We start from the raw sequence: 17,917 nt of genomic DNA, 5'->3' as shown, positions 1-17,917 counted from the left end.
GTAATCCAGAGATTATTATCTTGGAAGTATTCTTTCTAATTTAGCTCCTAATTGTTCAAGGTCTTGCAGTAAAATCTCCTTTTCGATCCTACCAATGTCATTGGTACCAACGTGGTCAACAACACTGGATCCCTCCCATCCCTCTCCAAGTTTTTCAGCCAAGAGGAGATGTCCTTAACCCTGATACCCGACATAGAGTTCCATCTTTGGAAGGTATTGTTGAAGGAACCCTTATTGCTGAAATGCATCTTGTAGATTGTATGCACTGCTGCCTATGCTCTAGTGCAAGAGGAGGGAACTAATATTCAAGGTGGTGGATGGAGTACCTATCAAGTGGGTTTATCTTGGGTGGTATCAAGCTTATTGAGTGCTTGTTGGAGCTGCACTCATCTCGGGAAATCTAGAGTACATAGAACTGTTCGGCACAGTACAGGCCCTTCAGCCCTTGATGTTGTGCTGATCCTTTATCCTCCTCTAAGATCAAACTAACCTATGTAGCCTTCATTTTACTATCATCCATGTGTCTATCCAAAGTCACTTAAATTTCCCTAATGTATCTTGACTCTACTACCACCGCTGGCAGTGCATTCCATGCATCTGCCACTCTCTGTGTAAAGAATCGACCTCTGACATCTCCCCTACACCTTCCTCCATTCAACTCAAAATTATGCCCCCTTGTGATGGTCATTTCTGCCCTGGGAAAAAGTTTCTAACTATTCATTCTATCTATGCCTCTCATCATGTTGTACACCTCTATCAAGTTGCCTCTCATCCTTCTTCGCTCCAATAAGAAAACCTTTAGCTCCCTCAACCTTTTATCATAAGACATGCCATCCAGTACAGGCAGCATCCTAGTAAATCTCCTCTGCACCTCTCTAAAGTTACCACATCCTTCCTATAACAAGTTGATCAGAACTGAACACAATATTCCAAGTATGGTTTAACCAGGGCTGTATGAAGCTGCAGCATAACCTCGCAGCCCTTAACCTCAATCCCACCCACTAATAAAAGCCAACATACCAGATGCTTTCTTAACAACTCTATCAACTTGAGTGGCAAACTTTGAGGGATCTGTGGACATGGACCCAGGATCCCTCTGTTCCTCCACACTGCCAAGAATCCTCCCTTTAACCTTGTATTCTGCATTCAAATTCAACCTTCCAAAATGAATCATGTCACACTTTTCCAGGTTGAACTCCTGCCACTTATTCCCCAGCCCAGTCCTGCACCCTGTCAATGTCTCGTTGCAACCTGCAACAATCCTTCGCACTATCCACCTCTCCTTCATCCAAGGCATTTATAAAAATCGTAAAGAGTCAAGATCCCAGAACAGATTCCTGCAGAACACTACTGGATACCAGGCTCTAAGCTGAATACTTTCCATCTACTACCACCATATGTCTTCTGTGGGCCAGCCAGTTCTGTATCCAGACAGCCAAATTCCCTTGTATCCCATGCCACCTTACTTTCTGAATGAGCCTACCATGGGGAACCTTATCAAACACCTTGCTAAAATCGACATACATCACATCCACTACGCTAGCTTCATCAATGTGTTATGTCACATCCTCAAGAATTCAGCAAGGCTTGTGAGGCATGACCCACCCCTCTCAAAGCCATGCTAGCTATCTCTAATCAAACTATGGTTTTCCAAGTAATCTTAAATCCTGTCTGTCAGAATCCTCTCTGATAATTTGCCAGTCACAGACGTAAGACTGACTGACCAGTCTGTAATTCCTAGTATTATCCCTATTCCCTTTGTTGAACAAGGAAACAACATTCGCTACCCACCGATCATCTGGCACTACTCCAATGGACAGTGAAGATGCGAAGATCATTGCCAAAGGCGCAGCAATCTCCTCCCTTGCCTCCTGTAGTAACCTTGGGTATATCCTCTCCCTATCCCAGGAAACTTATCTATCCTCATGTTTTCCAAATATTCAGCATATCCTCCTTCTTAACATCAACCTGTTCCAGCATATGAACCTGTTTCACGCTGTATTCCATCGTACTCCTGATTTGTCTATGTTGAATAGGTTTTAAAAATCAAATGATGAATTACTGCAGAATTTCCTGCCTCTGACCTGCTCCTGTAGCCACTGTACTTGTATGCCTGGTCCAATTAAAATTCTGAGCAGTGATGCTCAAGGTGTTGCTAATGAGAGATGCGATGATGCATTTGAATGTTACAGAGTTGCAGATGGCTATTGTTTGCTATGAGCCTGGATATTGTCTGCAGTCACTTGAAAATAACATTTCTTTTTTAGATCACTTTATTTTTAATGTGACAAAGCAGAACAATTAAGTATCTGTACTTTTCCTTCTGCCATAAATTCAGATGGGTATAACGCTGGAAATAGCTGTACAGCAGATAGTGTTCCTGATGCTTCTATTGTTACTTGCCCTCGCGTAGACACACAACAACTGGACAAGCAAATAAAGGCCATCATGGCAGAAGTAATCCCCTTTCTGAAGGTGAGCTACAAGTAAAACAGTGTTTTAATGAAGGATTTGCTTCTTTAAAGTTTTTTTTCCTCAACTTTTAACATCATTTAGAAACTTGGTAATTTCTGTTTCATTTCTTAACATTGTAAATATGTAGATTCCAGATTTGGTAACCTGTGAGAAAGCATTCATCTTGTTATTTTAGCTCATTATACTGATAACACCTCTTATTCTCTTAATTGCAAAATTGAACAAAATGGCGTCCAGACAGGATAAACCATTTTTATTATTTACAATTAGAGTACAGTTACAAGCACCTTACCTTGCATGCTTTCTGCTATAAGTGGATAAGTTCATTTTCCCACACTAAAGTTGATCTGCCATATCTTTGCCCACTATTCTGCTTCCTCTGATCTCTGCACCATCTTCTAATTTCAGTGTCCTGGTTACAATTTTGTTTTTGTTATGGTCTCAGCTGATGGTGTCACTGGTCAAGTTGAAACCCAAACCTGGCCTCATAGGCATATGGTTATTTTTATTTAAGTGAGTGGGGTGGTCAGATCTCAGCCCTGAATATGCTTAACAATTCAGCCTTAACATTATTCTGTGGTAGAGAATTCCACAAATTCACCATCCTGTGAGAGAAAGAACTCCCTCCTCAGTCTTCAATGGATGATAGACTCTTGAGATTCTGCCCTCTGGTCTCAGACTTTCCCACAACAGGAGATGACTTTTGGCATCAACAATCTGAAGCTCCCTAAAAATCTTATGGTTCGATAATGCAACATTCTTCTAAACTCCAGTGGATATAAGTCCAATCTACTCAAGCTCTCATTCGTGAGAAAACCCTTCCATACCCAGAATCAATCTAGGAACCCTCTCAACCAATGCCAGTTCTTCTGATCTTCGATAAAGAGACAAAACTATTCACAGTATTCCAGTTATGGTCTAACTAGTGCCTGTGTAGTTTAGCAAGATTTCTCCATTCTTATACTCCAATCCATTTGAAATAAAGATCAACATTCTATTGCCTTCACTGTTACCTGCTGAACCTGAGTACAGGGAATGTGGGTGTAGTGTCTGCAGGCAGGAGTTGGTCAGGTGCTGAGGGTGTTCATGTCTGGTGGGGGGGGGGTGTTGGGGGGGGTGGTGGGGGGGGAGAGAGGGAGGGATACAAAGCAGGGGAACATGGAGGCACGATCTGCACTGTGAAGAAGGGGGCGGGAGTTGAGTATTGAACAGGTGGTGATTGCAGTGAACAGTCACACCAGGTCTGGAGAAGGGGAAGTCTTGGGGGCAGTGGATGTTGAGAGTGGAGCATGGGAAGGGAGTTTAGGTGCTTAGTGGGGAATGGTTCCAGTGAAGTGGAGCACGAGACCAATGCAGTGTATGTGATGGGGTGATTGTATGCAGCAGCAGGAGTGACGAGGAGTCGGATGCAGCCCCTGGGAAGAGGGAGTTGGGTTGAGGTCTGGTTATGCAATTCATCTCACAAAGGTATAGTTGGGAGTTTATGGGGTATGTATGAGGTCATTTGAATATTTACTCAGGAGGTTGTATTTAATAATTTAACTTTTCCTGAGTAGTAATTTACATAATTTTGTCAGAACCCCATTGAATTCTCTGATTTCACTGAAAAGTTCCAAGCATAGAGCAATGTCCTGGGCAATTTCACTGCTGCAGTAGGGACACTGCAGGGACCCCACGCACAACTTTCGTCTACTCTGGAATAATGACTGTCAAGCCATCAGAAAATCCATGCAAATATATATTGCAAATAATTGTGTCCCCAGCACTGATCCCTGTGGCACTCTGCTAGTTACAGTTAATCATCCTGAAAATGTTGCCCTTACACCTTTTTGCTCTGTATATCAGGTAGCCAGTTTTCTGTCCAAGCTCATTTCCTACCCAAACGCTGTGGGCTCTTATTAAGTAACGTTCTGTGTAGTACCTGACCAAACACCTTCTGGAAATCCAAATATATCTACTGATTGACCTTTCGCTATCCTGCTTGATACATCCTCCATGAATTGTAATGAATTTGTGAGGCATGATTCCCTTCGTGAACTCTGCTTGATCACATTTTGTATTTCCAAATGCTGTTTGTTTACATCCTTTATAATGGATTCTAACATCTTCCCAAGATGCTTTGCTATCATCTACAAGTCACACTGCCTCAACTCAGCCAAGCTCCTTTGACATTTTCCAAATTTATGAACTCTGTGTTTAGAAGGACAGGGAAAAGATACATGAATACAACACCACCTGCAAGTTCCCCTCCAAAGTGAGCACAATCCTGCTGAGGAACTAGGTCATCATTCCTTCAGTGTCATAGAATCTCCTTTCTTTATAGCTCATGAGGTGCACCTCCATCACATGGAATGCAATGGATTATGAAGGTGGCTTACTACTACCTTCTTGTGAGCGATTAGAATTGTTCTTTATTTCTTTCTGCCTTTTGATTAGCATAACTGCTTTTGTATCAGACAGAGAAAAAAACCTTGGAAAGTTGAAGTTTGAGAAAAGTTTTCATTTTCACACAGCTACAGAAACTCTGCTTTGAGTTAAGTGATGCTGATCAATGCATGAAGCTTGGACTTGAGCGAAAGAATGAAAAAAAATCAATATAAATAAGCCAACGATGTTCCTAATGATAAACATACAATTACAACTTTGTTCTGCTAACTTGTTCTTTATCAGGAACATATGGATGATGTGTGCTCCCCACAGTTACTAACTACTATTGGACGTATGGTCTTGGCCCTCACACAACAGAATGATGAAAGTAAGGAGTTTGTCAAGTTCTTCCATGATCAACTTGGTGCCATACTTCAGGTTTGTTCTTTACTAGCCCATTACAGTTCAGTTTGTTTTGAAATATTTTTTAAATGCACTAAATATATATTGACATCATCATCTGAGTTTGTTTGTTTCTGAATTTACTAGTGCACTGGATAAATTGAAAACCACACTTACGACTTCCCCTAAGGTGTATGATCTTGTAGCATTGTGCAAGTTGGCCTTTAAATTAATGTATGTGTTAAGCTATGCAGAAGAATTTAAAGGGACTACTTAATCAGTACAAGAAATGAAACTGGTGAATTAAAGACAGGAATTCAGCATAAACCTCATGATGCAGTTTCATTATCACCTCTTGGCTACAAGCTGAGCATAATGGGAGCTAAGTATTCCAGGCTTTAGGATCATTGTAAAGAAGGGGGAAATTGTGAAAGGAGGTGTAGCAGCAATACTGATCACTTGTTTAATTACTGCAGTACAAAAAGGATTTGTGTATGGATGATCAGGGAATAGAATAATATGTAAGTCAATGGTAGGAGCTGCTTGAGACATTCTGACACTTGTGTTGAATTGGGTTATCTATAAATACATAGAATTATGCAGATCTCTACAACACAGAAACATGCCCATGGTCCCACAAATGTATAATGGTGTTTCTGATTTATGTAAGCCTTCTCTCACCTTAGCTTATTCTTATAACAGCCTTCCATTCCTTTTTCTGTTCTGCCTGATCTAGCTTACTATGCATCTATTCAAATCACCTCAACTTTCAGAATGTAGCACATTCCACGTTCTTAGTGCTCCATATCAAGAGGTTTCTTCTGAACTTATTTTTATTTCTATTTCTATTATATCCAACAACTTTTTTGTTTATTTAAGGATTTTGCCAGTGTTTATTCCCATCCCTAGTTTCCCCAGAGAAACTACTAGCGAGTTGCCTTCTTGCAGTCTATTTGGTGTCAGCATGCCCCACAATGCTATTGGGGAAGGAATTCCATTTTGGCTCTAAAACAGTCAAGGAACAGTGATACAGTTCCAGCTAGGGATGGTGAAATGACTGTGAAAATTCTCAGGTGGCTGTGTTACCAATTATCTGTTGCCCATGTCATTCTAAATGGCAGTAGTTTTGGGTTTGGAAGGTGCAGTCTAAGCAACTTTAGTGAGTTTCTGCAGTACACCTTGTGTTAATTAGCCTCAAACAGATCTTTTTTTCCAGAGAAAAGAACCCCAGTCTGTTCACTCTATCATGATAATTGTGTCTTCTCAATTCTAGTGACAGACTTGTAATAGTTTTTGCACTTTTCCAGTGCTTCTGTGATCTCATCATGTGATATTATAATTGTGATCTAATCAAGGTTGTTTAAAACCCAACTTCTCTCCTTTTGATTTAGATATCTGTAGAGGTGAATCCTTTGAACATTTTATTCACCGGATGAGAAGTGCAGATTAGCAGCAATTCATGATGCCACTGGATTCCTTTGTATCTGACCCATTTAGAAATTCCAGGAATTTCTTGAAACATGTTTTACAAAGAATATCACAGCACAGGAACAGGCCATCCAGCCCTCCAAGCTTGCACTGCCACATTTTTCCCTTCCATACTTAAACTGTCTTCTCTTACAGGATCCTTATCCCTCTGTTCTCTTCCTATTCATGTTTTCGTCTAGGTGCTTCTTGAATGTTGCTGTTGTCTCTTTCTGTCACCACTACCTCTGGCAGCATGTTTCACCACCCCTTGTGTCACGCATAGCTCTTTTAACCATCCCCCACTGCACCTTGAACTTGTGTCTCCTAATAATTGGCCTCTACATCCTGGGGGGAAAAGCCTCATACTTGCTACTCTATCCATGTCATTCACAATGTTATAAACTTTTACCAGGTCACCTCAACCTCCTGCGTTTCATTGAAAACAAGCCCAGTGTATTCAACCTTTTTTCATAGCTAAAATCCCCCAAGTTTTAGAACTAACTTTGTAACGGGCCAAATGACATAATGCTGAGTAACACACCAGACTTAGTTATCAATTTGGTAAACAGGGAACATCTTTTAAATAATATGCAATAACCCAGATTTTACGGTAGGTGGTAGTGTACACATCCAAACCTAAGATAAAAATAGCTTGGACAGGAATCTCATTTATGTGGAAGGAAGTTGCAGTATGATCCTGCAATGATGTTTAAGGGGGATGAAAGAAACAGATTGCATGCTATGGTAAATCAAAGCCACATGAACAAAATCTGTCCAAGGTTGTTATCTGCGCTATCTGTTCTAAATTATTAAATGTTTATTGCAATGACAAATGAGGATAAATATAAATAAATAATTTTTATAAGTCTTGCATTGTAGCATTTAGGTTGTCAGTTAAGTCATGTTTAATCTCATAGGCATCTAGGCATTTACACATTTAAGAAGTCTGTTAGATCATTTAGAGGCAGATTTAACTCAGTTTGTTAGACTGTGCTTTAGTAATGCCAACAGCACAGATTCAGTCCTCATAATGACCCAGGTTGTTCTTGGAATCTGTCTTTCCTTATATCATTGTAATAACATGACAGTGGACTCATGACTAGCAATCTTTGGGCAGCAAATAGGGTGAGAGAGGGAGATAAATCATTTGAAATTTCAGTTATTAGTCTTATGGAGAGTTGAAACTGTCAGACAGCTGTTTGAACACTTAAATCATTTCTCTGGTATTGGTGTTCTCAGCATATATTTGTTAACTGCTTCTGGAGGTCTTATATGTTCAAACAGGTTCAGGCTTTATATGTTCTTCTTTCCTCATTTCATGTATTATCATGTGATTTCATTAACATCATTTTGGCTAGCCCAGCAAATTTGGATTAATAGCTTAAAAATGGAGATATTCAGCAAAGTGCGTGTTTGGTCTCCCTAGTGTAAAAAATATCATCTTATGTGCAGTCAATGTCTTAGAAAGTTAAATGCAAGAAGTACAAGTAAAGTTTTATTGATTTGGTTGTACAGAACTTTACTATTGAAAATAAACACATTTTGTCAAAACATTTTGTCTTGCAATAATCAAGAGAAAAATCTCAATGTACTGATATAAAGAACAAGCTACATATGTATCTTAAGAGTAGTACCTGATTGGCTATCAAGTAGACTCTAATTGGTGGAGGAGTTGCCATGGGAAATCCACCAGTCACCACTAACTGAGCATGCACTGGCACTTGTGCCTGAAGCTGATGGCAAATGCTTCACAAACAAAATATTCTTGAAGCTGGATGCCTGAAATAAAAACCTGAATAACTCCTCACAGCCGGCAGCATAGGTGGAGAGAGAAGCAGTTTCAGCTCATGACCTTTTTAATGGAATCACAAATGCTTCAGCCTTGTTCTTTGCACTGATTTGCTAGGCTGCACATTCACACGGGATAAGTGTGTATTTGGAGTTACTCCATCTCATGAGTAATTTATTCACCATATTCATGATTGGACATGGAAGGGCTGCAGAGTTTTCATCTGATCCAGAAGAGCAAGGGTTGTGTTTTTATGGAATTAGTTTAAATGATTTGTTTATCTAATTTTGGAGTACCAGGGGAGCTCTTTGGTGTCACAATTCAAAAGAGAGAAATCAAGATTCTTTAGGGGTGAACTCAGAAAGCGTTTTCACTCCTGTAATGGGTGGTGTGAAATCTGGAACTCATTCACTAACAAAAATTGTAGATTCTGTATCAACTGAAAATTTCAAAATTGAGACTGTATTTTTTTCAGTTAAGAAATGGTTATTAATCAACCATGATCAAATTAATTGTTGACTTCTGATTACATGTTCCATGATTGAAGCTTGTGATTTATTCATGTAGGATTCACTGGCAAAGTTTGCTGGTAGAAAACTCAAGGAATGTGGGGAGGATTTGCTGGTGGAAATCTCAGAGATTTTGTTTAATGAACTTGCATTCTTCAGACTTATGCAAGATTTGGATAACAGCAGTGTGGCAGCAAAGCAGAGATGCAAAAGACTAAAGGAAGTTGCATCTTTTAAACAACGTTATACAACTGAGGTGTGGTAATGCGCTTGTGTTTTCATACACTTTCTAAACTTGCAAATATGTTTGTTTGAATATTTGTGTGGCTTGAACAATAATTGTAAGTGAGAAAAAGAATTCTTTAGCATTTGTAAGTAAATATTGAAATAATTTTAATCTGGAAAATGTTTAAACTGGGAATATAATCTCTGTACAATTTCTTTGCTGGATGCTTGTGAACTAAAAAGTCTAAGCATGAGATTGTTCTTTTTATTCATTCTTGGGCCAAGGGCATCGCTGGATTAACCAGCATTTGTTACTTGTCCCTTATTTTCTCAAGGCAGTTAAGAGTCAACTACATTGTTGTGTGTCTGGAGGTAGGCCAGATCAGATAAGAAAGGCAGCTACCTTCCCTAAAGGACATTAGTAAACCAAGTAGTTTTTTTTTCCCCCAACTGACGTTGGTTTTATGGTCATCATTAGATGCTTAATTCCAGATTTTACTGAGTTAAAATTTCACCCTCTATCATGGCGGTATTTTAAACTGCATCTCTGCATTACTAGTGTAGCGATGATAATATTAGGTATCTCCCCATTATTGGTCATATGAAAGTGTATTCTGTTGTTGGAATTTGCCCAGGTCTAAGAAAGGAATAGTAAAGGCATATTTTTTAGATAACCAGCATGAAGTGATACTTACTTTAGTTTGCTGTGAAAGCTATTTTATAAGGTATTGTTCTAAAATATTCCTTTTAACAGGAGAAACAGCATTTCAAAGAGAATGGTTCCTCTGCAGAGGAGCTTGAAGATGAAGACAAAGTAAGTCTGACTGGAAAAAAAGAAATCAGTGAATGGTCACTGTTGATTTTGGTTTTTGTTGTTCTGATTTTTTTAAAAAGAAATCTGACTTTTGATGGCTTAATGAAGTAATTGCTTCAACAAATGTTCTAGGAACTATGAGAGTCCTCTCAACTGCCGTGGAATATTATGCAAGATGAATAATTTGCTTTAGAAGTTTGAATTTATCAACATTTTTGTTCAAATTCTTTGAACAATCTAAATGTTTAAACTAATAGCATTCCTGGTAGATTTTTGTGAGCTTTTTAATATTCTAGGTAACAAACTTCGTTTTACTGTTAATTTTTGATTTTTGTAGGATAAGGATGAAAGTGAAACAACAAATGCAGATGGTCTCAAAGTAAATGAGTCAACTGAAGCTGAGCTCTTATTGAAAAGTGCTTTGTCTGACAGAGAGGAGGATGATGTCGACAGTGAATTACTGCCTGCAAAATGTGTCTCTATAAGTAAGAAGCTTTTCAACAGAATAATTTGCCTGTTATGTAGGTAAAATGCATATAATGTTTCGTGTGTTGAAAACCACCTCCCATACGCAAGTTCTCTCCTCTGGGGGGATTGGAGCAACTAAGACACGGGATTTCTCATGGTTTATGCTATCAAGATCAGAGTGCCACCACCTCTTTCCTCGGCCAACCAAAATTTGATTTATCATTTGTACAGGAATGTAAAAATGAAGTGTAAGCCACAGATTGTGTGGAATTTGAGCTAAGACCAAGATCTACCAGGTTTGATCTAAAATGCTTTCATAAGCTCAATGGCGAAATATAGTTTTCCAACCCCACTTCACTGTGTCCTGTATGAACTCTGAGTATTTCTGTTTTGTGTGCCATCCAGTAAATTGAATATTAATTTTAAAATAAGTAAAGCAGTTTTTCAGGAATTTATGACGTTAATTTGATTTGACTAAAATGAACAAAATGGAGGTGAACTGTTGAACTTTGGAACTATGAAAATACACTTTAAGATGCTTAAGTGGGAAGCACAACTTAATGCGAAATTTTGGACATTTGTAGCCATGTGGAAAGAAAATATATAAGTCTCAAAAAAATCTAGAAAAGCTTGAAAATCTGAATGACTTGCAATTTCAGTTTGTGATTTACTTAGTATAGTGCAAATTTAATTCACGATAGAAAAGGAATATAAATCTGACCTTTTAATTTATTGAAATCATCAGGTCTGTCCAAGGCTGAAACTCAGGCCCTTACTAATTATGGCAGTGGGGAGGATGAGAATGAAGAAGACGAAATAGAGGATTTTGACGCTGGAACTATTGATGTCCAAACGTCACTTCAAGCCAACAATGAAATTGCTGATGAAAATGATCCTGAACAGGTAATGTATTCAATGAGTGTTATTATGACTGTGATGAGAGTGCCCTTAATTGTGCCTGATTGTTCTAAAAGCGATCCTAGACTGAATATAATCCTAATTAGAATACCAAATTGTCCAGTTTGCACTTCTGTCTGCTATTGAGGACAAAAGCAATTCAAACATGGTTTTGTTATTAACAGAAAATAACTATTTTTTGCAGCACACTTAACCAAAAGTAGGGAAAGAAGAACTTTTGAATAATTACTATGCAACTGAAACAATATTCCTTCCAAAACCCTAACTGCACATTCAGCATTCACAATTATGACAGACACGTGACAAAGGATTTGACACTGATACTACAGGTGGAAAAAAATTACGGACAAAGTAAAGAAAATTCTGAAGCTCAAAAGTCCACATTTCTGGGATGGATTCAGATGTCTCTCAGTACTTTTGAGTACGAAGAAAATGAATGCTTTCCGTTTGCAGGCTGCCCTGGCTCTTACAGCTTTTTAGCACTCTGCAGCTCAACCAATTAGAGGGCTGTCACCTGAAAGAATATTCTGAACTCAGAGGAACTCAGCACCACTTGGCCTCAGATTCTCCCTTACTGCTTGAAAAAGCATTTGTCTGGCATTGACTGAAGCACTTCATCTTCAAGTTGCAAAGTGTCCTGGCATTCCATTTATGTAACAGTCCAACTTCCATTTACAGTCCTAAAAAAGAAAAAATATGTGGCCTTTTATAGCATATTGACTTCCCTTTGCATTTCAAAGTTAACTTCAAGATTATTAGTCCAAAGATGTGCAGGTTAGGAGGATTAGCCATGCTAAATTGTAGTGTCTAGAGGATGGATTAGTCATAATAATATGTGAGGTTACAGGGATGGAGTGTGGGGCTGAGGCCAGGTGGGATGCTCTTACAGAATCTCAGCACGAAAACAGACCCTTCAGTCCATGCCAACCATAATCCCAAACTAAACTCGTCCCACCACCTGCTCCTGGTCCGTATCCCTCCAAATCTTTCCTATTCATGTACTTATCCAATTGTCTTTTAAACATTGTAATTATACTCGCATCCAACACTTCCTCACAAAGTTCATTCCAACGCAAATCCCAATCTATAAAAAAAATTTGCTCCATATGTCTTTTTAAAATCTTTTCCCTCTCACTTTAACAACGTGCTCCCGAGTCTTGAAACCTTCCATCCGAGGAAAAAGGCACCTACCACTAACCCTATCTATACCACTCATGATTTTATAAACCTCTATCAGTCACCTCTCTACCTCCTATGCTCCAGTGAAAGAAGTTCCAGCCTATCCAGCCTTTCTCTATAACTCGAACCTTCCGTACATGGCAACATCCTGGTAAATCTCTTCTGAAACAACTCCAGCTTTGTAATATCCTTCCTATAATTGGGTGACAAGAAGTGGATACAATACTGCAGGAAAGGCTTCACCAATGTGCTGTACAACCTCAACATAACTTTTTAACTGAGCAATGAAGGCAAGCATGCTAAATGCCTTTTTAACCACCCTGTCTTTGTGATGCAAACTTCAAAGAATTATGTACCTGATCCACTAGGTCTCTCTGTTCTACAACACTTCCCAAGGCCCAACCATTACATCGCATTTATCCATGTACCATTTTTCAGCTCATTGACCCATTTGATCAAGATCCTTTTACAATCTTAGGAAACATTCTTCACCGTCTACTGTCCCACCAATTTTGGTGTCAATCCACAAATTTGCTAACCATATTCTCATCCAAATCATTTATATAAATGCTAAACAAAAGAGGAGCTGAAAAATGTGTTGCTGGAAAAGCGCAGCAGGTCAGGCAGCATCCAAGGAGCAGGAGAATCGACGTTTCGGGCATAAGCCCTTTTTCAAGAAGGCTTATGCCCGAAACGTCGATTCTCCTGTTCCTTGGATGTTGCCTGACCTGCTGCACTTTTCCAGCAACACATTTTTCAGCTCTGATCTCCAGCATCTGCAATCCTCAATTTCTCCTAAACAAAAGAGGACCCAGAACCAATCCCAGGGACACCACTGCTGGCAGGCCTCTAGTCCGAAAAGCAAGTCCTGTCTCCTGTTGTTGAGCTTCTGAGTGTCAGTATGACACGATGGATTAAATGGCTTCTTTCCACACTGTAGGGATTCTATGATTACTTTTAGCCCTTCAATAAATTCTGAAAACTGTTTGGATTTACATGGTAAATACATTGCAGGACTTCCCAATCCTTGGTTGATATAAATTAGAATTATTGTAAACATACAGAATACTGGAGAACTCAGCTTGTATGGCAGCATCTGTGGAGAGCAAAACAGTGATAATGCTTAGAGTTTGGCTTGTGACTTCTTCAGTCCTTGAGAAGAGTGATATCTGGATTTGAAACATTAACTATTTTTCTCTCCACATGTGCCAGACTGGTTGAGTTCTCCAGTATTTTGTTTGTTTCAGATTATTTTGTTTTTAAAATAAAACTATTATTTTCTTTGGTGGTTCAAAATTGCTTTATTCTTATTGTTTGGGATGTATTGCCTGAGAAGTAGAGCAAAACCCAAAGGTGATAAAGTTAACTTCAGAGGTTGAGTAAAGATGACTGTAACGGTGACCATTCTGAAGAGGAGTCATGCTGGTTTCAAAACGTTAGCTCTATTTCTTTGTACAGTTGCTGCCAGACCTGTTGAGTTTCTCCAGCTTTTTCTGTATTTGTTTTGATAAAGTGACATGTACTGTACTGATTCACAGCCAACATGAATACCCTGTGTACTAAACTAATCATTATCCCCTAGTGTTTGAGGGCTCAGTGGTTACAAAAGAGGCTAGTTAAACAGAATCCTAAAGCTAGTGATATAATTGATCATTCAGAAAACTTATTGTTGACAAAGCATTCATCTTAAACATGCTAACCATTCACACAGAGAAATATGTATAAGCTCCATAGACATTATTAAACAACCAGTTCAGATGTGTTCTGCATTCCTCTGGAGCAGATAAGACTTGGTCTGGGTCTTCTGACTTCTGTCTCAGAGATATGGACACTATTCCTGCACTGCAAGAACTTTCACATCAACCCTGTATCAAAAACTCATGCAAATAATCATGAGGAGAGTGAAAATGACATCTGCAAGCCTGTCAACATCAGAGATCTCCAAATTTAAACATGGCATCTCTTTATGCCATTCTCTCTGATAATTTCTTTCCTGTTAGATGAATTTCAGCTGATATGCACCAAATTGTTAAAATTGGTTAATAGTAATGAAAGACGACATGCCTACTCAAGCTAAACAATTATTTCCTCATTGCTTAGATGGACTGACTTTGAGTACAGTACTTATAGTCGTGCATTGCCTTTTATATTTTACAATTCCGAGTCTCTATGCTACCGCCATCTGTAAGAAGCTTGTATTCAAAGCCACGTGCATGGTATCAGCATTAGTTTTTAGGATATGGGGTGGCATGGTGGCTCAGTGGTAGCACTACTTCCTCACAACACCAGGGACCCGGGTTCATTTCCCATCTCGAGTGACTGTGTGAAGTTTGCACATTCTCCGTGTCTTCATGGGTTTTGTCCGGGTGCTCCGGTTTCCTCCCCCAAGCCAGAGATGTGCAAGTTAGGTGAATCAGCCATGCTAAATTACCCATAGTGTTAGGTACATTAGTTAGGGGTAAATGTAGGGGAATAGGGTCGGTGTGGACTTGTTGGGCTGAAGGGCCTGTTTCCATCCTGTAGGAATTCTTAAAAAAAAGGCTTTATTAGAATGCATTTTAAACAAGTTCTGTCCATGTTACCAATTTGAGTTTGGTAGAAATAATAATAATGGTAAACATTAGTATTTTGACATTTTCTTCCATGCTTATTGACATTAAGAACTTTCCTCTTTATAGGATGCTCGTCCTGAACCCAATAAGGATGATGTGATTAGTCAATCCATGAAAACAAACTTACCTATGGTTGCAGGTAGTGTTTAACCTTTTGTCTGTTTTTCAAAAAGTGACAGGATAGGTTTCAACAATTCTGAATTTATTTCATTATCAAATTAGAATATGAAAGATTTGATTATTGTTTGCTTGTGTAAGCAAAATAATTGTGTTAAATGAACTTTTCTTTTCATTTTGTAACAGAAAATGAAAGTAACTCAAATCCTGATCTTCCTACTGAGTCTTTCCAAAATAATCTGTTTGATGTAGCTAATGAAGGCAACAAAAGTCCAAAGTCATCATTGCCTTTTTGTGAAAATGCAAATGCTGGAACAGCAATACAAATGGAACGAGAAAATGACCTGCAAGGAACACCAGAAAGCTCACTGACTGGCAGTCCTGACACAGATTCCCCTGTGTTAGTGAATGATTTTGTAAGCACTGACCTTTCAATGTTGGAAATATGTTGTAATATATGTTCTGTTTCGGCCAAAAGTGTGCAGATGGGCTGATTAGCCTCTAGGGAAGTTATGTGCTAAATATGGCATGTAGATGGTACACAATTATATTGTAGAAAAGCTCAGAACTTGCCTGTTGGAGCAGTTTGTTTTTCCCCATCAGTCGAAGGTATGCAGGCTAGGTGGATTAGCCATAAGAAATGCAGGGTTATAGGGATAGCGTTGGGGGATGTGTCTGGATGGAGTGCTCTTCGGAGGGTTAGTGTGGACTAGTGGGGCTGAATGACCTGATTCCACATTGTAAGGATTCTATGATTCTTTGAAGCTGCTTGCATCAGAATTCTTGTCTAAATTTTTAAAAATATCTTTCACTAGCCCCTTCATAGGGTAAATTAAGCAGATAGAACTTCTGATATTCTGGTCTTTCTAGGGTTTTACTTCTCTTTTTAGGTTTCTTGGGAGTTTAAAGCATTGACACATGAGAGACAAACTTTCAGAAAGGGTAATAATAGATTATTCTTTTAGGACAAGAAAAGAGAAGCTAAGGCTGACCTACATTATGTGATAACCATCAGTCAATTCTTATCTTCCAAGGAAGCCAGTTAGAGAGAGAATGAATCAGGCAGGACTAAATATGTTAGCATGCAAGCAGCAAGAGAACTGTGCAAAATTTCTTTTATTCAAGAAAGTGTGATGCATTGAGTACACTGAGGTACTCGCCTTCGCCTGTAAAACAATTTGAATAACTCATTAGTTGGTCAATACATCTGAATCACCAATTGCCAAAGACTGTAACATTTGATCATTCATTCACAATTACTGCTCTTCACAATTATTATAGAAGATCTTGTCTCAAATTGCTAAATGTATAGAAATGTACTCATTACAAATGTGTACATTCTTCTGCATTTATCAAATTAGAAATGAACACACTACTTGAGGAAAACAACCATTGGGTGTTATTGGGCAGGCATTTACACTAGTGCTGCCAAGATCTTGATTTAATTAGTGGCACGTCAACATCAAACAGAATAGTATTAATGGCCTTTTTATGTCCTTATGGCTGACAGACCACTGAATGTCTGCAACAAGACATCTATCTCACTGATCGACATACACCCTACCTTTTAAATACAGTTTATGTAGTCTCTCCAAGATGATAATGAATATTCAATAAATTGGACTCTGCAAACAAGCATCTGTCAATCTAGACGTCCCAGTATTGTCGACAGCCTAGAATTGAAGAAAACCTTACACCAGTTGCCTACTCTTCTGAGGTAATGATTTTTGGAAGGACGAATATGGAAAGACAGTATAATATAGGTGATCATTTTTAATGTAGTGCAGATGGACATTAATGTTCATATGCACAAATCCTTGAAGTTGATAATGTGGATGAATGGCATACAAGTTATTTGGTTTAATAATAAGTGACGTAGAATATAAATGCAAACATGTTAAAACTTTATAAATCTGGTTAGACCTTAGCTCGCGTAACACAGGCCATGGTGAACTCCACACTGCAGGGTGGTTCTTTGGGTCAATGGAAGATTATTAAAGGTTGTAGAGGAGGTTTACTGGACTGTTGTCAAGGATGAGGAACTTCTGTTATGAGAAGAGGTTGGAAAGGTTAGAATAGTTGTCCATGAACCAGAAAGGTTAAGCTAATCTAAGTTTTCGAGATGATAAATTTTGATAAAATAAATAAGGGGAAAAATTCTTGGTAAGTAGTTCAATGACGAGAGCATGGAATAAAAAAAAATGAAATTTTAGAGGTGAAATGTTATTCAGCTATGAAATGCACTACATGGTAGTGGATGTCAATTCTATAAGTTATTTAAAGAGTGAGTTGGACGAATACTAGAGGAAGATGAATTTTAAGGATGACAGATGACAAGCAAGGACGTAAGACTAAGCAGAAAGCTCTTTCAGTGGGCCAATATAGGATGAGAACCAGATGGTCTTCTGTTCTTCCGCAGTCACCTGTGATTTGATGAACTGCATAAGATAATTGCTTTATAAACTGATGTTGGGAAGGTATATCATCAGATAGAGGGCTCCCTCGTCTATTCTATTCTATTCTCCCATTAACCCCAACCCCCAACTTTCTGTCATCAGCATAAATGCCATCATTT

General features: G+C 38.7%; 1 protein-coding gene across 6 annotated transcripts in view; it reads left to right on the top strand.

Moving 5' to 3' along the window:
- pcm1 (pericentriolar material 1) overlaps positions 1-17,917 on the top strand; it is a 156,418-nt gene that overhangs the window by 130,603 nt on the left and 7,898 nt on the right. For 5 of the 6 annotated variants that reach the window (XM_060823968.1, XM_060823962.1, XM_060823934.1 and 2 more), the window contains 8 exons: positions 2,339-2,475; positions 5,146-5,280; positions 9,068-9,265; positions 9,989-10,048; positions 10,386-10,533; positions 11,262-11,419; positions 15,292-15,364; positions 15,529-15,758. In XM_060823968.1, coding sequence (XP_060679951.1) covers positions 2,339-2,475; positions 5,146-5,280; positions 9,068-9,265; positions 9,989-10,048; positions 10,386-10,533; positions 11,262-11,419; positions 15,292-15,364; positions 15,529-15,758 — 1,139 coding nt within the window. The remainder of the gene's footprint in view (positions 1-2,338; positions 2,476-5,145; positions 5,281-9,067; positions 9,266-9,988; positions 10,049-10,385; positions 10,534-11,261; positions 11,420-15,291; positions 15,365-15,528; positions 15,759-17,917) is intronic. The other variant, XM_060823943.1, reaches the window with a different exon arrangement.

Source organism: Hemiscyllium ocellatum, chromosome 1, assembly GCF_020745735.1.
Source record: "Hemiscyllium ocellatum isolate sHemOce1 chromosome 1, sHemOce1.pat.X.cur, whole genome shotgun sequence".
In the NCBI taxonomy this organism is placed as follows: domain Eukaryota; kingdom Metazoa; phylum Chordata; class Chondrichthyes; order Orectolobiformes; family Hemiscylliidae; genus Hemiscyllium; species Hemiscyllium ocellatum.
The sequence above is the reverse complement of the archived record's forward strand: the minus strand, read 5'-3'. Positions and strand labels throughout refer to the sequence as shown.